Source organism: Rissa tridactyla, chromosome 3, assembly GCF_028500815.1.
Source record: "Rissa tridactyla isolate bRisTri1 chromosome 3, bRisTri1.patW.cur.20221130, whole genome shotgun sequence".
NCBI lineage: Eukaryota > Metazoa > Chordata > Aves > Charadriiformes > Laridae > Rissa > Rissa tridactyla.
Window position 1 is genome coordinate 106,510,318 of NC_071468.1, and position 23,820 is coordinate 106,534,137.

Sequence of the window (23,820 nt, forward strand, 5' to 3'; positions counted from 1 at the left end):
AAATCCCCTATTTCCCATGAGGTTTTAAAAGTGCACCTCTAATGTAAATTGCACAGAAAAAAAATCTGACATTTAGAAGTATGGAACACTCTTAATTCCCAGTCAATCACCTCTCAAAGTCTGGGTCAAGGAGAATTAATCTAACAGTAGATTAAACCGAAACAACTTGAGAGACTAAGGGAATGTGAAGAAAAGCACTTATAATGTAACTACTGCTTCTATTTGATTATACATCAGTTTTCTGTGCATCTATACCAATGCACGCAGTATGCGCAACAAACAGGGGGAGCCTGAAGCCATGATGCACCAGGGGAACTACAACATAGTGGCTATCACAGAAACGTGGTGGGATGCCTCACACGACTGGAGTGCCACAGTCGATGGCTACATATTCTTCAGGAGGGACAGACAGGAAAGGAGAGGTGGAGGAGTGGCCCTGTATGTTAGAGAATGCTGTGAGAGCTCGGAAATCAAGTATAGTGATGATGGGGTGGAGAGTGTCTGGATTAGGTTAAGGGCCGATAAAGCTGATATTGCTGTGGGAGTCTGCTATAGACCTCCCAGCCAAAGCAGTAAGGCGGATGAAACTTTCTATAAGCAGCTGGGGGAAATCTCGCAGTCACTTGCCGTTGTTCTTGTGGGGGACTTTAACCTCCCAGATATCTGCTGGGAATACAACACAGCAGAGAGGGAACAATCCAGGAGGTTCCTGGAATGTGTGGAAGATAACTTCCTCATGCAGCTGGTAAGTGAGCCGACAAGGGAAGGTGCCCTCCTGGACCTGCTTCTTGTGAACAGGGAAGAACTTGTAGGGGAAGTAAAGGTTGGTGGCCGTCTAGGGCACAGTGATCATGAGATGGTCGAATTTCTGATTCTTGGCGAAACAAGCAAAGGGCTTAGTAAAACTGCCACCTTAGACTTACAGAGGGCAAACTGTTCAGAAGACTGCTGGACAAAATCCCTTGGGAGGCTGCCCTGAAGGATACAGGAGCCCAGGAAGGCTGGACATACTTCAAGAGAGAAGTCTTAAAGGCACAGGAGGAGGCTTCCCCATGTGCCGAAAAACAAGTAGGCAGGGAAGGAGACCGGCCTGGCTAAATAGGGACCTTTGGCTGGACCTCAAGAACAAAAGGAGAGTCTATCACCTCTGGAAGAGGGGGCAGGTCTCTCATGAAGACTGTAAGGATATAGCAAAGCTGTGCAGGGAGAAAATTAGGAGAGCCAAAGCGCAGCTAGAGCTCAACCTAGCTACAGCTGTTAAGGATAACAAAAAATGTTTCTATAAATTCATTAACAACAAAAGGAGGATTAGGGAAAATCTCCCTCCCTTACTGGATGCAGAGGGAAACATAGTCACAAAGGATGAGGAAAAGGCTGAGGTGCTCAATGCCTGCTTTGCCTCAGACTTTAGCAGTGGAACGAGCTGTTCCCTGGGCACCCAGCCTCGTGAGCTAGGAGACAGGGAGGGGAAGCTGAACAAGGTCATCACAATGAAAGAGGAAGTGATCAGTGACCTGCTATGCCACTTGGATGCGCACAAGTCTATGGGATCGGATGGTTACATCCAAGAGTGCTGAAAGAGTTGGCAGACGTGCTTGCCAAGCAACTTTCCCTTATCTACCTGAAGTCATGGATAACTGGGGAGGTCCCAGTGGACTGGAGGGTAGCAAATGTAGCACCCATCTAGAAAAAAGGCAGAAAGGAGGATCCAGGAAACTATAGGCCTGTCAGTCTGACCTCGGTAGCAGGGAAGGTCATGGAGCAGATCATCTTGAGTGCCATTACAAGTCATATAATGGACAACCAGGGGATCAGGCCTAGTCAGCATGGGTTTAGGAAAGGCAGGTCCTGCCTGACGAACCTGATCTCCTTCTATGACAAGATCACCTGATCATTGGATGAGGGAAAGGCTGTGGATATTGTCTTCCTAGACTTTCAAAAAGCATTTGACACTGTCCCCCATAGAATTCTCATGGAAAAACTGGTGGCTCATGGCCTGGATGAGCATACGATCTGCTGGATCAAGCACTGGCTGGATGGGCGGTCCCAAAGAGCGGTGGCCAGTGGAGTTAAATCCAGCTGGCAGCTGGTCACATGTGGTGTCCCTCAGGGCTCAGTGTTGGGATCATTTCTGTTTAACATCTTTATTGATGACCTTGATAAGGACATAGAGTGTATCATCAGCAAGTTTCCAGATGACACGAAGCTAAGCGGGAGTGTTGATCTGCATGAGGACAGGGAGGCTCTACAGAGAGACTTGGATAGATTGGACCGATGGGCCAACGCTAACGGTATGAGCTTCAACAAGGCCAAGTGCTGGGTCCTGCACTTGGGCCACAACAACCCCATGCATCGCTACAGGCTTGGGGAAGTGTGGCTGGAGAGCTGCCTGGCAGAAAAGGACCTGAGCGTTCTAATTGACAAGCGGCTGAATACGAGCCAGCAGTGTGCCCAGGTGGCCAAGAAAGCCAGTGCCATCCTGGCTTGTATTAGAAATAGTGCGACCAGCAGAAGGAGGGAGGTGATTGTCCCCCTGTACTCAGCACTGGTGAGGCCACACCTTGAGTGTTGTGCCCACCTCAATACAAGAGAGATATCAAGGTGCTGGAGCAAGGGCAGAGGAGGGCAACGAAGCTGGTGAAGGGCCTGGAGAAGAAATCTTATGAGGAGCGATTGAAGGAGCTGGGACTGTTTAGTTTGAGGAAAAGGAGGCTGAGGGGAGACCTCATCACTCTCTACAACTACTTGAAAGGACACTGTAGAGAGGTTGGTGCTGGTCTCTTCTCACAGGTAATTAGCAATAGAACAAGAGGGAATGGGTTCAAGCTGCAGCAGGGTAGGTTTAGGCTGGACATTAGGAAAAAATTCTTCACAGAAAGAGTGGTCAGACACTGGAATAGGCTGCCCAGGGAGGTGGTGGGAGTCACCATCCCTGAATGTGTTTAAGAGTCATTTAGATGTGGTGTTAGGGGAGATGGTGTAAGGGAGAACGTTGTAGAGTGGAGTTGATGGTTGGACTTGATGATCCCAAGGGTCTTTTCCAACCTAAATGATTCTATGATTCTGAGATTTAACTTAGTGAATTAAGTTGTTGCTGTTACTGTAAGCATTTGTATGTATCTAAGAACTAGTTGTGCCAGTGGGAGCAGTAAAAGGGAAGAGAAACACTGAAAATGTCTGAAATGCCAGAATATTTGAGTAGATGTTTTGACAAAGCAGCTACTTAAAAATTACACAACATAGGAAAAAGACTTTGCACCTCAAATGAAGTCCTAACTCAAAATAGCTGGTTTTGTTATTGCTAATAAGGTCACATCCCTTCACATCACACTGCACCTCTTCATTTCTTCTGTTGAATAGGACTTTCTAACAAACGATAAATCAAATAGCAGCAAAAAATGTAATATGTTGGTGTAAAATCTGCAGTAATCTGCTCAGATTGGAACATATGTATTTTGCATAAACATTATTATAAACATCTCAACAAAAATAATGGTGTAGAAGGTTGAAGTGACAACTCAGGCTATTATCTGCCAGCTAACATACTTTGGAATTCTAGTAATAAAGATGTTTTCTGTAGTTGACATTGAAGCTCACAGACTGATGCCACCAAAACTAGAAGGCCCAGACATCACTGGGAAAGCAATTATCCATATAATTTACAGAACATGAGTATATAAATTGTTCGTATATGGCTAATGATAGCCTAAAGACATTTAAAAACATATCATGTCTTTGTGATCTGAGTAGGTTTTGGATGGAGTGTAGGAAGATAAAGGAGAACCATTAGGTTCTTGACACCAAACCGAAGAAAATCCAGTCTCTCCAGCAGAAAAATTAAGCAGGACTAGTTAAAAAGTTTTGCAGATCAAAACCCATGCACCTTTGGAAAATAAATATCAAAATCAGTGAGAAAAAACAATTTCAGACAGACTGAAAATCCACAGGAATTTGGAAATTTGAAAAGTAAGGACACCAAGAACTGACCTGTCCATTAGACTGTGAAGGTATCAGTGTCTTAGAAAGGCAGTAACGGTCCACAGGGAAGAAGCAAAGGCTCCAAATGCCTAGTTTTGCAGAAATCACAGAGACGCCTCCATTAGGACGCTTTCCTACCCATGTCTCCCTTACAGTCAATGGACATTAACACAGGAAGAGATTGCAGCCTGAATTGTCTTCTAGAGGCATCTCTTTCTCTACTGCCAGCAGTGGGATTTCAACAGTCTGGGATCTTAGATTTGGGAACTCATTAACACAATGAATGACAGCTTACTGCTTTTCACTAGGGATGGCAGCTATGGGCCGAGACCCCTCGTAGCAAAGACAAAGCAATGTCATAATAAGGTCTCCTTATTATAAGTTTATGAATTAGAGGATACTTGAAAAAGATAAAATATTCTTGGTTTGGGTGAAATATAAATAAAAATTATTCTCTCATTAAAATCGTTAATCATGCAGAAATGATGGACTATATTAAATACACTTCTATTCAAATAAAAAGGGATGTAATCCTTAAAATGGAATTTTTATTTTAGTAGCCTGGCATAGTCTGAATTGTTATTGAGCTCATAGACACTGTCTTCAAATGTAAATGTAAAATGATACATTTGAATGTAGAAAACAAAAATAAATATTACATGACAGAACGACACCAAAAGATCCATGTAAAGAGAAAACATGTTCAGGCACAAATTGCATCATTTTGGTATTTTGAAGAGTTTCCATTGTCACAATAGATCTTGCAGCCTCACACTGAGAAGACTGTTAACATTTTTAAATGTTAGTCTTCCACAGCATTAGCGCTTAGCCCAGCGTTGCTTAGTATTTTCATTGAAGATGAAAGGGCATAATAAGAAGTGCATAAGATATGGTACTAGAAGTAGAAGCCAGACGATTTTTAACTTAGAATAACGCACAATCAATTGTTAAAACAAATAGTTGATGGCTTCCTAGGAGCAATGCTTAAATCAAAGAGGTCAGTACAGAAGCAACAGATAGCATAGCTGTTGGTCTGGTCTTAAAATGCAGGAATTCATAAATATAGATCTATTCTACTGGAAGACCATGTATAAATGCACTCTGATTAAGAATATGTCTCAACTCTTCTAATAAAATTCAGTGGGATTTAAACATGTTTAATTATAATTTGTATAAGGCTGTTTATCTGAATTGAATAAAAAAGAACAATATCTGATAGAGGAGATACATTGGTTGTTAACTGAGAAACAGTTGAGAAAAACTGTCTTCCTATATCAGTTTACACTTAGGAGGCTGATTTGCATCTTGTCTGAATCACTTTCTCCTGGATCATTGTTTGACATAAAACAAAAGGCTAAAGAATTTTTTCATTTAAAATTACCAAAAAAATAAAAGTCGTCTTTTTTTGCAATAGAGAGCCTGAAAAAAGCACTAGAAGTTTCTTGTTTGGGAAATCTGAAGCTTGGATGCTCTTTGCTCAACTGAAATGCTGCAGTAAATTCCTCACCCTCTCTGACAAGACAAAAAAAGGCAAAAAGTGAAGGAAATCAGAAGAAAAACTTGTGTACCTCAGTGGAACGCCTTCTTTTTCCCACCATAAACTGTTGTATAATTCTTTAACTGAAATCTAAAGGTAATCTGGTATTGTTATTATAAAAAGGAATAATTCTCTGCTTTATGAGAAATAAATACAAGCTTTACTCAAGAAATCTAAGAAGTAGGTTTTTGTAACTAAGAAGCTTTTCTGTTCTTCATATGGAAAAGTATTTTGACTTGAACAAAACAGGAAGGATAACAAAAACAGATGTGTTTTTTAACCAACCTGAAAGAGCTGAATGTATGGGTCACTTATTAAACGTACATAAGGTGCAATGAACAATACTCTGTATTCTAAATTTTAATTCAGGATAATTTCAATTATAAAATAATCAGAAGTATTTTAAATGTGGAGAATGGTTTAATTTTTATTTTAAATAAACAATAATAAGTTCAAAGAAACAAAAACCCAGAATGTATTTAACTTAAAGTAAATGCTGTTCCTGAGTGTATGCTGTGTATGCCTCCCACCTCAGAGTAGTGGTGAGTCCCAAGTGCCGCAGAATGAAAGAAATTTTTTTTAATTGTTTAAACCTGGATTCCCACAGAAAACGTCACACCCGTTCATCCAAGAAGGAAAGCAGTTCAATACATGGTTTTTACTTCATTAACCTCTGCATAGACTTCAAAACAGTTTGGAAGAAGCTGATACAGACAGGCAATTTTTTAAAGAACGTTAGTTATTTACTCTTTCTTTTGCTTGGCAGTTGTCTAACTGCACTGCATCCAGTAGTACTCTCTGGTAGCAACATTCTTGAATTAAAATACAAGCTAGGCTGTTGAATGGCTGAATACTCTAAAGACTTTCCAAAGATAACATCTGCTCTAGAAGGCTCAGTGATAACATAACATTTAGAGAATCAACACATAATTTCTCAGAACAGCTTTGCAATTTTTCCAAATCAATATAATTAATGTATTTCTGAAACTGTCTGCCAAGCTTCACAAACCATGGCAAAGTGAACTTACCCTGAACTGGTAGAATATGATTTATTTGCTTATGGTAAAGCATTTGAAGAGTGATAATTGATTTTCTCTCAATGCTTCTAGCATATGTCAGGGTTATTTGAAGAGACTCTGGAAGACTTTGCATTATAATTACAATCCAAGAACCATATCTAGAGTTTTATAAGCTATTATCATCTATTTGGGAATGGTAAACCTGGTAAGTGTTGTCTAAAAAATCTGAATAACCTAAAAAAAAAATCCTGGTAAAAATTAGAGTAAGACCTGAAATGACATCTGGGGGAAATTGTGCAATATTTCATTGAAATCTAAAGTATTTATTTCTCCTAGTCTCATACAGATAACTGGCATTTTGAACATTCTCAAGTCCTCCAAGAAAGAACTTTCTTAGTCAGTGATTTATTATTTAAAGAGTTGTTTACTGGACAAGACAATACAGTAGTCAGTTAAAAAGCTAAATTGTGCAATATCTTTGAATAGTAACTCTCTATCTACTTTTTTTCATTCTTAATGATACCTGAATTTGTTCTCATGGTAAAATCACACTAGTTAGAATCCTTCCTCAGTCTTTACTGTATCTGTACGAGGTTGAAGGGACACCCACCATCAGTTTACCCTTCACCTACTGCCTTAAATTCTGAGCTATATCACCAAAGGACTCTCCCTCACTGAGGACAATTATATCTTATCAAAAGAGTTAAATGGACACTAGTGGAAGAGTGTGACCTCTCTCAGAAATAAAATCCACTGGTTCTTTATTCATGCATAACTTTTGAAATATTGAACAGTCTACTCAGCAGGAATAAAGTCAAGAGAATCAGCAGTAGAAAAGACGAAGAACTCAGATCCGGCTATCTTTCATCAGCAAATCTACAAGATACTGGTATTGAAAGCTAGGCTTTTACTAGGTAAATTATAAGATTCTAATAATCATCAACTGATAGTACCATTGCCCTCTCTGATAAGAACAAGTTTTTTTTACAGTTAGTAATTTGTTTGACAGCAATTTCTAGATAATCAGAGTTCCACATAGAAGTTCCCAAAATTCCTGAATATACTTTTTCAGCCAGGGCACATCATTCAAGTTTTGTCAAAGAAAGTGATAACAACATTGTCAAGGAGATCCCAATAAAGAGAGGTCACTGTCCTCTGAAGTATTTTGTTGTTGATGCTACTGCAAATCGTTCTGCAAATCTCTGTGACCCAGAAGATTCTCTTGGAAAGGGACCTTCTAACTATGTTACAGATACAGTGAAGTCTGATATCACGATGGCTAAGGAGAGGCCATGCAGAAAATCCGTACATGAGACAGAAGCCAACATACAAGCTACCAAGCAACATGGGATTCTCAGTGTTCTGCCCTTCATGCAGCTAAGTAAACCCTTTTTCTGTAGATAGTTTAATTCTGAAGAAACACAAATCACCCATCTGTCCTAACTTTTGAAGGAGATGGCAGTGAACAAGAATATTTATCAACAAAAGAAAACAGGAAAGCAGTTATGTACACCATGCAATGCTCAAGTCTATGCGATGTTTAGAATGTGTCTATTTAATATAAAATATGGAACAATCACTCACTTAACAAGAGTTGTGCTCCAGATTTGAGTTTGTAACATCTTAACGGAAACTGAACAACAATCAAATATCTTCTTAAATAAAATGAACAGACACTAAAAAAAGCGCACATTAATACATCTGTATACGGACCTTCACAGCAATCTTGCCACATCCTGAGGTCCAGTTTAGGAATGTCATCACAGCTACTATATCCATGTGGGAATTCAGCCACCTTAAAGACATCATGCTGTACCCTGGTTATGTTGTCACCATTGTCACACAAAACTCTGGCAAGAGATGTCTGCTTGATCTGAGTGAGCTGAGCAGGCGTGAACACACCTGGGTTCTCATACCATAACCTGTAATCTCACAGAAAAGACAAGTTTGTTAGTAAAAAACCCAAAACATGCAGTTTTCCAGAGATATTGCAATACTGTATTCAGAATTTAATTAATTATTCTGTAAATCCTGTTCTCAACTTTACATTGTATCTGAGGGATGTAAGTGCTTGGTGTCACTTCAGGCCTACTTGGTGTCATGCTGACACTCTGGAAGAGCCCAAGTCTCCAGCAAATCCTTTGACTTCTCTTCCAGTCTCATTTTGATGTCTTGGGCATCTTTGGACATCTAAAATGGCACTAGATTACCAAGTTTAAGGTTCTTTTAAAGGTAGAGGCTTAAATTATCACAGATTTCTTTCTCCAGACAACTTTCCTATAGGTATGAAAAAAATTTTGATAGAATTGCTGAGATTACAAGAATGGTTAATCTATACCTAGGTTTATTATCAAAATAATCTGTTTAATTATTGTTTAATTTACTAAGGAAGTTTTTTTTCTGTAAAAATATTTTAATGGCTACATTAATTCAGGGACTTATTAACATATGCTCAGTTAATTCATTATATTGAAGGAAGAAACGCTGTGGTTTTGAATAATTTATTTTTCATACATAAAGGGCTAAAAGCCGGTTACCAACAGAAAATATAAATAATACATTACTATGAAAAGCAAGCCAGCCATAGTAAAGGAAAATATTTTAAGTTACTGTCCAGGATTTGAAAACATTTTACACTATTCTAACATCTAAGATTTGCTCACTGTGGTATCATTTACGTCTCACAAAACTGTAAAGTTATAATTCTATAGCAATACTTTTTTCCACCTGTTTACACCAAAAACAAGTAGGAGGATCTTCAAACTTTATGAAAATCAATAACAATTTTATACTAAACTTAGAAGAATGGTCAACAAATTTCATTTTACATACTTATTGTATCATTTTCATAAGGCACTGAACAGTGGCCATTGAGTTTCCAAGAACTAGGATCAGAAAAACAGATTCTGAAATTTCCCTTGTGACATGAAGTCAGACTCCCTTCAAACATCACTCCTTTTCCCTGCACAGGCACATTTGTTTTGCGTGGTGCTGGCAGCTTTGATCCTCTGCCCTTTGTAAAGGCTTTTCAAAGAAGTGAAAGTTGCTTTCATTATGTCTAATAATATTTTACTATTTGCTGGCATGTTGCTTCAAAACATTTGTATTCTTTGGACAGCAGAATCCCATTTCCTATGTTCTCCTATAGTTTCTAAATGTTTTTTCAGAAAAGAAAAAAAAAAAAGAAGAAATGTTTTTGCTGGAAAAATGTAAATGGACAAAAAAAGCAGTATTATTATCCTGTTGTGACACAAATAGGTACTTGTCACCAGCAATCTGGAGCTCATACTGCATATATTTCTCCTTTTACTCCCTCTGCCTCCAAGCGTAAGAGTTTTACGTTTCACAGCTTAATTTTTAAACAGATTTTTATGTAAGAAAGTAGTTTTTTAAAAATGCATACAAAAAGGCTTGTGTTACTGACTACAGAAATAAAAAAGCCTTTATAGTATCTTAAGTAGCAATGTTATAACTTACATAAAGCAAATAACATTAGATAAAGTCAATCAAATCTGATTTCCAAAATTCTTCCTCTGTTTCCCTTTCACTAGGATGGGACTAATCAGCATAAGTATTTCTAGCCCCATGATAGCCAAAAACCAGAATTCTGGGTCACAAATTATGTTAAAATGAGGGAAATGTTGATTTTCAGATTCCGAATGAGTGTGATGAAAGTACTCAAAGGAGATCTGTCTGCTGTAACAACAGCAATCGTAGAATCATAGAATGGTTTGGGTCGGAAGGGACCTTAAAGATCACCTAGTTCCACCCCCCCCTTTCATGGGCAGGGACACCTCCCACTACACCGGGTTACTCAAAGCCCCTCCAACCCGGCCTTGAACACTTCCAGGGATGGGGCATCTACAGCTTCCCTGGGCAACCTGTTCCACTGTCTCACTACCCTGACAGCGAATAATTTTTTCCTAATATCTAACTAAATCTACCCTCTTTCAGTTTAAAACCATCACCGCTCATCCTACCACTACACTCCCTGATAAAGAGAAGCGTAGCTTTCCTGTAGGCTCCCGTCTTTCCTGTAGGACCCCTTTAGGTACTGGAAAGCTGCTATAACGTCTCTCTGGGCAGAACAACCCCAACTCTCTTAGCCTGTCTTCACTGTGGTCCTCCTCTGGACTCACTCCAACAGGTCCATGTCCTTCTTATGTTTGGGGCTCCAGAGCTGAACACAGTACACCAGGTGGGGTCTTGCAAGAGCAGAATAGAGGGTCAGAATCACCTCCCTTGACCTGCTGGCCATTCTTATTTTGATGCAGCCGGGAAAGGATACGGTTGGCTTTCTGGGCTGCAAACACTCATTGCTGGCCCATGTTGAGCTTCTCATTAACCAGCACCCCCAAGTCCTTCTCCTCAGGGCTGCTCTCAATCCATTCTCTGCCCAGGCTGTATTTGTCCTTGGGATATCCCGACCCACTTGCAGGACCTTGCAATTCACCTGGCTGATCTTCATGAGGTTCACATGGGCTCAAGAGGTCCAGGTCGCTCTGGATGGCATCCCTTCCCTCCAGGGGGTCGGCCGCGCCACGCAGCTTGGTATCATCAGCAAACTTGCTGAGGGTGCACTCAGTCCCACTGTCCATGTCACCAGCAAAGATGTTAAACAGCACAAGTCCCAGTATGGACCCCAAGGAACACCACTCGTCATTGGTCGCCACTTGGGACATTGAGCCATTGATCACAATACTTTGAATGCAGCCATCTAGCCAATTCCTTATCTACCAAGTGGTCCATCCATCAAATCCAGGTCTCTCCAACTTAGAGACAAGGATGTCATGCAAGACAGTGTCAAATGCTTTGCACAAGTCCAGGCAGATGATGTCAGTTGCTCTTCCCTTGTCCACCAACGTTGTAACCCTATTGTAGAAGGCCACCAAATGTGTGCAGGCACGATTTGCCCTTAGTGAAGCCATGTTGGCTGTCACTGATCACCTCCTTATTTTCCACGTGCCTTAGCAGAGTTTCCAGGAGGATATGCTACATGATCTTGCTGGGCACAAAGGTGAGACTGACTGGCCTGTAGTTCCCCCTGTCTTCTTTTTTTTCCCCTTTTTGAAAATGGGGGTTATGTTTCCCCTTTTCCAGTTGGTAGGAACTTTACCAGGCTGCCACGACTTCTCAAATATGATGGATGGTGGCTTAGCAACTTCATTCACCAGTTCTCTCAGCACCCACAGATGCAATTCATCAGGTCCCATGGATTTGTGCACCTTCAGGTTCTTTAGATGGTCTCAGACATGATCTTCTCCTACAGTGGGAAGTTCTTCATTCTCCCATTCCCTGCCCTTGCCTTCTGCGACTTGGGCAGTGTGGCTAAGAGCACTTGCCGGTGAAGACTGAGGCACAAAAATCATTGAGTACTTCAGCCTTCTCCATATCCCAGGTAATGTGGTGTCCTGTTTCCTTCTGGAGAGCGCCCATGTTTTCCCTAGTCTTCCTTTTTTCACTGATGTACCTACAGAAGCCTTTCTTATTGCCCTTGATGACCCTGGCCAAATTTAATTCTGTCAGGGCTTTAGCTTTCCTAACGTGATCCCTGGGTGCTCGGACAATTTCTCTGTATTCCTAGAATCATAGAATCTGCATGGTTGGAAAGGACCTTTGAGATCATCAAGTCCAACCATACACACACAAAAAATCCCCTACAATCTCTGCCACTAGAGCACGCCCTGAAGTGCCAAATCTACACGTTGCTTAAATACCTCTAGGGATGGTGACTCAACCACCTCCCTGGGCAGGCTGTTCCAGTGCCTGACCACTCTTTCAGTAAAATAATTCTTCCAAATATCTAATCTAAACCTCCCCTGCTGCAACTTCAGACCATTTCCTCTGGTCCTGTCATTATTTACTTGGGAGAAGAGGCCAACACCCACCTCTCTACAACCTCCTTTCAGGTAGTTGTAGAGGGCAATGAGGTCTCCCCTCAGCCTCCTCTTCTCCAAGCTAAATATGCCCAGCTCCCTCAGCCTCTCCTCATATGACCTGGTCTCCAGACCCCTCACCAGCCTGGTAGCTCTCCTCTGGACACGCTCCAGGAATTCAATGTCCCTCTTGTACAGAGGGGCCCAGAACTGAACACAGCACTCGAGGTGAGACCTCACCAGTGCCGAGTACAGAGGCACCATCACTTCCCTGCTCCTGCTGGCCACGCTATTCCTGATACAAGTCAGTATGCTGTTGGCCTTCTTGGCCACCTGGGCACAAGGCTACATGTCCTTGCTTCCACCCTCTTTAGGCCTCTGTTTTGTGTTTGAGTTTGTTCAAGAACTTTTTGTTCATCCATGAAGGCCTCCTAGCATTTTTGCCCGACTACTTCTGTGTTGGGATGCATTGTTCCTGAGCTTGGAGGCAGTGATCCTTGAATATTAACCAGCTTTCTTGGGCCCCTTCAGGGCTTTATCTATTACATGGTACTCTCCAAGCAGATCCCTGAAGAGGCCAAAGACTGCACTGCTAAAGTCCAGGATAGTAAGCTTGCTGTGTGACCTCCTCGCTGCCCTAGGGATCTCAAACTCCACCATCTCGTGGTCATTGCAGCTAAGGCTACCCTTGAGCTTCACATTCCCCACTAGCCCCTCCTTGTTGGTGAGAACAAGGTCCAGCATTGCATCTCTCCTCATTGGCTCTGCTATCACTTGGAGAAGGAGGTTACCATCAATGCATTCCAGGAACCTCCTGGATTGCTTATGTCCTGCTGTGTTGTCCCTCCCAACAGATATAGGGGTGGCTGAGGTCCCCCATGAGGGCCAGGGCTTGGGAACGTGAGGCTGCTCCTATCTGTCTATAGAGGGCCTTGGTCTTCCTGGTCTGGTGGTCTGTTGCAGACCCCCACTGTAATGTCACCTGTCCCTGCCTTCCCTTTAATCCTCACCCATAAGCTCTCGGTCAGCTCCTCATCCATCCCCAGACAGAGCTCCATGCACTCCAGCTGGTCATTGACATAAAGGGTGACACCCCCTCCTCATCTCCCTTGCCTGTCCTTCCTAAAATGCCTGTATCCTTCCATTCCAACAGTCCAGTCATAAAGGCCATCCTACTATGTCTCTATGATGCCAATAAGATCATAGCCCTGCAGGTGTGTGCGCGTGTCTAACTCCTCTTGTTTATTCCTCATGCTATGTGCGTTTGCATAGAGGCATTTAAGTTGGACCCCCCGATGAAGCTGACTTACTGGCTGGAGTGGCTGGAATTCCTTTGTGCTGCACTCCAGGTGCTCTCCTGCTGATCTGTGATCTTTTTCCAGGCCCTGGGCATCTATTGCTGGTGCTGGCATCAAATTGGTAGGCATGGGATGGCTGGAGGTTCCCTTTCCCCGGCAACTTTTGATTAAAGCCCTCTTCACCAGCTTGGCAAGCCTCTGACTGAAGATGCTCTTCCCCTTCTCTGATAGATGGAGCCCACCAGCCCCCAGTAGATCTGGTTTCTCAAAATGAGTCCCATGGTCTAAGTTGCTGAGTCCCATGGTCTAAGTTGCTGAGCCCCTGGCTGTGGCACCAGTCCTGTAACCATTTGTTAACTCAACAGATTCGACTGCTCCTTTCAACCCCTTCCCTTCGACTGGCAGGATTGCTAAAAAAAACTACCTGTGCTCCAGAGTCCCTTACCACCAATCCCAGGGCTCTGTAATCCTTCTTGATACTCCTCAGACTGTTTCACTCATCCCCAAGTGAAACCACAGCAGTGGATAATACTCAGCGGACGGTACAAGTGTTGGTAGCATTGGTGGCATCCCTGATATGAGCCCCCGGTGAGCAGCACACCTCTCTAGAGAGTGTGTCAGGTCAGCAAACGGGTGCCTCCGTACCTCTTAGAAGAGAGTTGCCTACTACTGTCACCCATCACCTTTTCTTAGTTGCACTGGTTGTTACAGGGGGAGCAGCTCGGGCTGCCTTACTCAGCTCCAGCATCTCTCCTGGTGACTAGTCTTTCCTCTTCAGTCTACAGAGCGGTGAAGCAGTTCTGCAAGGGCACCTCAGGTTTTGGGGGAAGTCTCTTCCTCTTGGCTGGTCCTTGCCATCACAAGCTTCCATTCTTCTGCATTACTGGCCCCCCTCCCTTCTCTGTGTGTCACTGTGGGAGTTCTTGGTTGTTTGGCTGTGGGCTGTGGGTCCACTGCAGACTGTGCTTGGAACCAGCTGTCTATCTCCTTCTCAGCCCCACTGATGCTACGCAGCCTCCTCATCCCTTCCTGCAGCTCACCCACCTGCTGCAGGCGGTCCTTCACCCAGGCCCACCTTTTGCAGGCAGGTCTGCGCCTATCCCTGCCCCAGGAGGGAGGTCTAGGCAATGACCATTTTCTTACTTCAGGTACTGTAGAAACTGAAAATGAGAAATTGCTCGTAATGTGCATGTAAAGTAATTTAAGAACAATTATCAAACTCTGTTCTTTGGGATAGCCTCTCTGCTTTTAATACTCTTTTGGTGCACAGATCACTTACACTGAAATATGTATAGGGGTTATATACACAGAGGAACGCTTTTCCAACCCATGCTTACGTAATGAAGATGCGGGGGGGGGGAGTGTCTTAACTACTACAATTCCTTTGCCAATAAAACACTTAAATACCAATGAAAGGAGATGAGCAACATCCACTTTTCAGAAAGGTAAGTGACTTGATTAACTGGTGAAAGGAAACTCATTAATTAATTTTTATCTTGCAGTCCAATGCTTAAGCAGCATGTGTTGGCTGTGGTGCTTTTTGGACGTCAGTATGACATATTCCCCACAAAAAGTTATGGATTTAAAAAATAAATTAATCATAGCTTCTTAACAGTACTTTAAACCTGCATTCTTCATCTTTTCAATTACACATTAAAATCATAAATGAAAACAAGATGCAGCTTGATTTGGAATCAAGACATTGCAACTGTTATTAAACATCCTCAATTTAAAATTACTTTTGGTTTCCTTGGTATTTCAATTTACCTGTCTCCATCCCGAATACGCCTAAACTGTGTGCTTAACAGACACATCAAAGTTGGCCCCAGTCGGCTCCCTGGAACTAAGTCTTCTACCATCAGAGCAGGAAATAGGTCTATGTTCAGTGGGGAACCATACAACCTGTAAAGAGAAAAACATAAATATCTAACATCAAATATTTTACATTTAGAAAATAAGCAGTATGTGGTAAAAATAAGGGCAAGAGATGTGAACAAATGACAGTCAAAACGACAGTGATTGTGCTGTCTTTTGTCTACAACCTGTGGGTGTATACACCATAAATGCAGGTTGTATCTGAGAGTAACATCACAGGGGTCTGCAAGTCTACCACACAATTTCCTTTCTCCTAGTAGCTTTCTTCTGAATTTGTAGAACCATTTATTTTTCCAGCCCCTCTGTACACTTTTTCTTTTACTGTAGCTGAGACTAATTCTCCGTCTTTGATTTTGTGTAGATAAGCTAGGAGTGGCAGGAAGCTAAAGACTAATTTTCAAACACTGATGCTCTAAAGAAGAGCAGATTACTGGTAGCGAAGGATGTCCACATGAAAATACAGTGAACAATATTCCCGATTGTTTTACTGTACAGAATGGATGGAACCGAACATGTAAATACTTGCATGAGACTGACATTAAATAAGACCTTACATTGAAATAACATTCATATTTAACAGCATTTATAAAACCCAGATACTTCAAATTAATACTTTAATGAACGCATACAGTATATATTAGCTTCTTATTGTTCACAGAGATATGGAAGTGGAGAAATTGTCTGCATGTGGGAATTTCCCACATCTGTTTCCTGGTACAGATGGAAGTTTCTTTAAAAAATTCCTTTAGCCCTTTCTTAACAAATATTTTCTTCTAGATAAGACATTTAACTACTAATTTTGCATGCACATTTAGAAAATTGATTGTTTTTCTTCCTCTCAGGCTCACCTGCTAAGTTTCTCCCTGATTTCAGGATTCTTAATTTCATTTTTCAGATCTTCAAAAGTCTGAGCTGAAGAAAGATTACAGTAAACTCTAAAATCATGGTAGGGAGGAATTCCATGATCTCTGCCTCTCTGAATATTCATAGCTGCCAGATCTAAAGCCACAGTACGTGCCATGGAGAAGAGTCTTTCTGTTAATTCTGTATTGAGTAATTGTGATGGGACACGCATCTTACCAGCAACACCAAACAATCCCCTTAGAAGTGGATCAATGCCTCCTTCATTTACAATCCGAAATGGAGAGAAGAATGCCTTATGAAGAGGTAGATGGCCTTGTGGAATAGGTTCAAAGTTCTCATCCAGTCGATACAGAAAAGGATTAATGAGTGTGTGACCAAACCTAAAAGCGGCAGTTGCAAACTCATTAGTTATGCCAGAATTAACACTGGGATCATAACCCTTATATTCGCCAAGCATCTTCATGCCTACCTCTCCAAAGATCTTAGGTAGCCAGTGGCTAAATGTTATGTGTTGCATTTCTGCACCAACAATTTTGCGTGTTTCATGATATATTGTGTCACCATCCCAGTGTGGATTGAGTTGCAGTAGCTCTGTGGCAATTCTGTTGTGTTCTCTAAACCACAACGTGTGGATGCTGGTAAGGCCCAGCTGTTCGTTAGAACGCTGATCACCAGCTAAAAAGCAGGGAATTGGGCTCTCATTTTCATCTCTCATACATTCTGTCGGTGGGCCAGTAGCAAATGGAAGAAGGGGCTTGCCAGATCTCTGTACGATGCCCTGTCTCAGAAGGCCCCTTTGACTTGCCAGGTCTCTGATTTCTAGTGCTTCGTGGTCTGAACTGCCATACACATTGGATGCATCGATGTATGAAGTCAGCTGGTTGATCTGTTCTCGTGGGTACACAGAATTCATCAGGAGAGATGTCATGCCGCTTCCACAAACCGGACTGGAGCGTACAAAAAACATACAGCGTGCACCATTTCGAACTCTGGGGTCATTAGGTGGTATCATGATGGAAAAGCATGGAGGATCATTTGTACAAACTGAACTGCAATGCTGACCATCCGAAAACCTGGCCTCGCTTAGGGCAGCCACGGTGAGGTCAAGGTCGTGGTCAAGAAACTGACCCCACTGCATGAGCATGTGAGTGTACTGGTCATCGGGAGTTATTGTTTCTGTTCCGATCAGAGTAGTTGAAACCAAGCGAGGCATTGGGAGTGCAAAGCCATTAGAGAGCCTCCTGGGTTCAATTCCCCGAGGCAAATTAAATCCATTTTCGTAAACTGACTTTAACAGACGTTCGAAGGCTGTCAGAGAAGCGCCCCACATGGGATGCTGAAGATTGTTGCATGTTCCATCATGTGTCCTGTACTTCTGGTGGAAACACATATCTGAGCAGTTGTTCACTCGTCGATGGGCTGTGCAGCCTGAGAGATTCGCTATCAGATTCAAGTACTGTGGGGATACAAGGTCATTATAGTGATAACCTGAAACCAGAAGAGAGACAGAGAGAAAGTCAAAGACTTCATAGACTTATGGTCCGCACAGACTATGAATTTATTTGCAATTTTATTTTATTATATTGCATTTTCCACCAGATTAAATATCCCTATTGTTTAAAAAGAATAATAATAATCACATACACACATATTTTAGAGTATTAGATCATTTAAGCAACCGCCACTATTATGTCAGGAGGGAACTTTGTAAAATGCTCATTCAAGTACAACTTTCAAAACGTTTACAAAAGAAGCTCATTTCTTATTTGGTCACTTAAGAAAGCAGAGATATTTTCAGAAATAAAAGTCTCATATTGAGAAAAATGGGAAGTTTTCCCCCGTGTCACTAAAAGCATTTAAAAAACTACCAGTAACATTTACATGGATTTCAAGACTTTATCTTTTGAGACTTGATAATTCACTGAACATTACTATTGTAATGCTTTATTACAGCATTTTTGCTTTATTTTGCTTTATTACAGCAAAAGTTGCATAATTTTAGAAAAAAAAATCATCAGAAACCACTAAAGAAAATCACAGGTAATATAGCTAAACAGAGGAGCGATCTCTAGGACAAGTGGTGTGGAGTAACTCACATTCACATTACCCAGAACTAGTTTCTAAAGCAAACTGGTGTTTGTGTAACACTTGGCACAGGTTTCCTCTGCAATCCACACCATTCACCTCTGGGACTACAACACACTTATCGCTTTCCTGCCTTTTTTTCTCAGTTCATAGAAAAATAATATATACAAAATATATACTGTAATTCATTAGAATTATGTTTTTATAACTTCAAACTAAGGTGATGTGTTGCATGATCTCTGCTTTGGTATGATGGCATGTGGAAGGACTGAAGACTTTAAGGCCTCTTAACACAGTGTTGGGTGACCGCAAATAGCGGAACAGTCAGGCTGTGCCTCGTCCCTGCTGCCTACCAGGAGTCATTCTAACAGTGATTTTTTCTTTGAAACATTTGGTCTTCATTTCAGGAAAAAAAGTCATTAATTTGTGTAGCTGTAGCTACACTATCAACTTGCATAGACCAACAGAAATGTGTCTGTAGAGTGAAATTTTTGATGTCGAGAAAGACATCCCTACTGTATCCATTGTGCAACAGCAGCAGGTTTCCTTCAGAAAAGCTTTACTTTGTTCTGCTGGACTGAATGTGGCCCTGGACGACATTTTTCACATAATTTGAAAAGAATCCACACTGTTCAAGACCACACCACAACTCACACCAAAGCACAGTAAGTGGGGACAACTGGGAGATTCACTTTAAATGGGTCATGCTGATCCAAAGCACAGGCACGCCTGGAGTGATTAAGGGATATATAGTGTGGATGAGAGAGGTTCCAGGATCCAGGAGAGAGCCCAAGAGGTAGAATATTTGGCATGTAGATGTACTTTTAGCCAACTAGGAACCATCATACACCACCACGATTCCTGATGTGGAAAGCTTGCAGTTAGGAGTAAAACCGAACAAGCGAAATAAAAGCAGAAGGAAAAAAGGAAATGAGTGAATGTACGGTGGTACTGTGTTCCCACCACAGGCCCACAAGGTTACCACCATGATGGTAATCACTCAAGAATATGAACTGAATGCAGTTTTGCAAGAGGTCAGGAAATGTCCTGAGCTCGGTCACAGCGTGCCTGCAAAGACACTGACCTTCATCTACATTCAACACATAAATGCGTGCTAGACACACTGCTGCGCTCTGCTAATTTCTACGGTGCAGGGCAATTTCAAGCAGACCACCTAAAGCCCCTCTTTGTCTTTGCCTTGAGAGGGACTGGATTGCTCATAGCTGCTCAGCTGGGACAGGACCTGTGCTCAGTCAGGGGATCTATGTTTTCTCAGCCTCAGGCTGCGTGTACCCCAAGTGGTTTACAAGTCAAAGCAAGGCAGAGACCAAGTGCTTGCATTACACAAAACTAACCTGTTCTTGCAGACATACATAAATTATTTTATGGAATACTCCAGACTAGGAAAAAGAAAAATAAACCACAGAGCAAAACCAGTAAGTGCCGCTGGGTAATGCAGCAAAATACACTCTTTGAGGATATTATTGATAACATATTATAATATGCTGGCTACTGGGGCAGTTTAATTCTAAAACTACACCCAGAAAACATATCTTCTTTATAACAACACTCCTTTTAAAGTGACCTTCATTCATGCTGGAGTTCTTTCCTTATGATCGTTACTCACGCAGTCTACATAAACATGCGTCTGCTGTGGTTATCCTGGTTGCCAGCCACATTTCTGAAATCAACTTGACTACAAGCTTTGGGTGGAATGACCTTCATTACCAATTTAAAATAAAATTTTCAGCTTCTTCGTTTAGAAGTTCAAATTGGAGGCAATGTCTCATCTATGGATTAGAATCAATGGCTTTCTGAGCAGAGTGGAGGCTGCCATAAATGCCAGTCTCACACCCTTAATTACCCCTTGCATTGTAGACACAAATTCTGGCTCTGCTTTCTAAACGGATGGGTGCTGAGCATTAAGTTGTCTAACTCAATTCACATAACATTAGCTATAACTTTTTCAAACTGCAAGGAAGATGGCATAGAAATATAGATTAGAAGGGACATCCTACTCACACCAAGCTCCTGCTTGAAGCAAGGCTGTTTCCAGCACTGGATCCCTGTCTAGAGGGCTCGAAAACCTCCAAAGACAGAGTCTGCCCCGCCTTTCTGGATAAGCCGTTCCAGTGCTGCACTGGCCTCCTGGTGAGAAAGTGTTCCCTAACATCCAATCTGAACCTTCCAAGCAGCAATTTGTGGCCATTCCCCTTGTTATACAGTCTGACACTGCAGAGGAGAATTTGGCTCCATAGTCTTTCCTTAGGATATTCCAAGATTTTACATAAAAAAAAGTCTCTAAATGGGAAATTGTCAGGTTTCTCAACTGTTCCCAATGCAAAAGTGCTAAATAACACCTTTCATTGGGCTCTGCATTTTGAAATAAACCCAAATAAGGACAAATATGAGTATTAAAATCTGAGCATTAGGTTATTTAAATGAAAACAGATTTATTTTACTATTCAAGTTTTCCTAAAAGCCAGGTTTCTATGGATTTTGTAGGGCTGAGAAGCAATCTCTGGTTGTGAACAGAATTTCCAGTTTCACAGAAAGTTGCCTGATTTTGTGTTCATTAATTTGTATTTGTATGCTTTAATGCCAATTTTTGGTAAACTTTAAGTGATTGAATTTCACTATTACAAATCCTAGTTAAAAGTAGTCAAGCAATTCTCACACATCAGATTTCATATATTCCTAGTGTTCCATATGCTTGCATATGCATCTAATCAGAGAACCACATTAAATCAGGTTACTCTTATAAACACAAGCCTTCAAAGAATTTTGAGTAAGTTTTTGTGGTAAAGTATTCATCACAAATTATTTACTCAGCTCTAATAATGAGTAACAAGCTTCTTTTACTAGCAAATGTTACAGTACTCCAAAAGCTTGCAGTCTTTGGTCTTATAAATACTTGCCTAGTTCACGGTCAGAGTTAAATTTTTCGGAAGTTACAATAAATACTCAATTATAAACATCAAAAAGAATATAATAAGTAAAAATATTTCCTCTAGATTTTCAGTGTAGCTTTTGGCTATGTCTCAAGTCTCAAAAGCTCTCCTAAAACTATCATTATTTCCAAATGCTTCAGTCCCGTGTCTCAAGCCTATCCACACACGTATCTACACACATTAGTTATATATGCTCCAGCTGGACTTCGTGAATTTGAACTTGGACTCCAATAACTAAACCTCTCATTTTTCTGCTCTTTATAAAAAGCAGCAAAAAATGTATTTCTCATTACATCAGATCAGTGTTAAAGGAAACAATTAGCTTAGTTTGATATGCACTTAAAGAATGAGAGGCAAATAATTCTTTGAATACTATTGTGGTACATGCAGAAACCATGGTTTGTAAAGTATACAAATCCTTCTTGTTATATCATCTTTTCTCCTTGCCAAGGCACGCTGACACTAAATGGCTGTACTTAAAGAAACATGGACAAAATACTGATCGTTTTTAATACATAACAGAAAAGTTTGTACTGCTATGAAACAATGGTCTTAATGAATTAACATACAGGAAATTAACAAACAGAATGCATTATGCACTTCCATTATACCAAATTTGACCAGTAGAAGAATCTGAATGTAAATTTTTCCCTAATATGTCAATGCGAGGAAAAATAAAAAACACTCTACTCTGAGAGCTCTAACAGAGTTACACCCCACTGTAGCAATGTGCAAACCAAGGACTGAACTGGGCAAATATATATTTGGAAAAGTTTTTCAAAGTCACATACTCCACTGATTTCAATGTAATGGTTCTGCAGTTGGGACCCAGACTCAGAAAATAAATGTCTCTTGAAGTATAATGACTTAAGAAGGCAAATACACTTCAACACAGAAAAATAAGGAAATAGTACTGACTTGTTCCATTCAGGTCAACCATTAGACCATCTTGTACATGATCTTGAATAAGCTGTAATGTCCTTTCAAATATTTCCCCAGCTCTTGCTTGCTCAACAGTGTATGGATCCCTTGGGTATCGAAATAAGGCTAGCAAATCATTTGGAGAACGAGGACGACTGACAGATAATTTGAAAAACAATAGTAAGCGTACACAGGAGTTACAAAATAACAATAGTACATAAATCATGTAAATGTTCAGCAACATGATTAGTACATACCTTGGTTACTCATCTCAATATGGAAGGCAAACAAAAAAATTAATAAAATAATAAAACATTAAAGATTTAGTAGCAATTAAACATTTAATAGCCTTTTAATACACATTATCTCAGCAGAAAAACTGCTGCAGTAAATAAAGATCTCAACACGAGTGTTTAAACGATAGGAAATCTTACATGTTAAATTGCCAGTATTCCCAGAACTAACCAGATGCTAATGTCATTTAAATAATAAAATGGTTTCTTGTTTAAGAAACATTCCATTATTTCTAGTACACACAAAAATTAATTTTGACTTCTCAATAAAAAAAAAAAAAAAGGGGGATACCTGTCAAACAGATGTGTACGTGTTGAATTTATTGCTCTGTCAACAGTCGCAATTGCTTCCACAATTGATGTTTGTACAAAAGGATCTCCATTTCGGCTGACATTAGGAACTACAGAAAGCGGAATTCACATGTTATTGCAAAAATGGCCACCCACAAAAAGATACTTCTATAAAACAGAGTCTAGACACGACATCATTTATTTCAGTTGTACAAAGTAAACCCCTGTTCTTTAAGCATTAGCTAGTCCAAATATAAAATCCTTAGCCATTTTGGAATTCTATCAAAGCATATTACAGTAGAGCAAAATTCATTTAAAACGGAAGCTAATGTAAGTTTAAGAGTCAGATTGCTTATAATTCTAAAAAAAAAAAAAAAAAAAGTGAAGAAAAATGCATACAGCATTTAACTGTCCATTAATTAGTCCTCCAATTTCAAGTAAAAATGACCAAAGAAAAAAAGAATTATTATTAAGGGTTTTTTTCTGGTGTGGTGTATTATCAACTTTCAGGTGTTGATATCAAAAGCCTGACCTATAGTCACTGAAATCAATGCAAGTATTCCCTTTGATTTCAAGTAGTACTGAATTAGTAATGAATTCAATGTAAGAATTTAAAGAGTTTACATGACTGTGTTACAACAAGTGGAAAATACTGACAAACTTAATTTGCCTTTTAGAATTTATGCATCACAAATTTGAAGAGATGTCACAAGAAAATGAACAAAACACAAAAAAACCCCAAAATTAAAAAGAAAACACAGAGTTTTATATATTCCCAAATAGCTACAGTAAATTTACATTGCTCCTCTCCTGAGCATAGTCTAGTAAGCAA

The 23,820-nt window shown here is 40.6% G+C and overlaps 1 protein-coding gene across 2 annotated transcripts in view; it reads right to left on the minus strand.

Annotated features, from left to right (window-relative positions):
* PXDN (peroxidasin) overlaps nt 1–23,820 on the minus strand; it is a 94,524-nt gene that overhangs the window by 10,148 nt on the left and 60,556 nt on the right. For both annotated transcript variants that reach the window (XM_054195965.1, XM_054195964.1), the window contains 5 exons: nt 22,990–23,098; nt 22,402–22,559; nt 16,432–17,935; nt 15,476–15,610; nt 8,248–8,456 (listed from right to left, as the gene is read on the minus strand). In XM_054195965.1, coding sequence (XP_054051940.1) covers nt 8,248–8,456; nt 15,476–15,610; nt 16,432–17,935; nt 22,402–22,559; nt 22,990–23,098 — 2,115 coding nt within the window. The remainder of the gene's footprint in view (nt 1–8,247; nt 8,457–15,475; nt 15,611–16,431; nt 17,936–22,401; nt 22,560–22,989; nt 23,099–23,820) is intronic.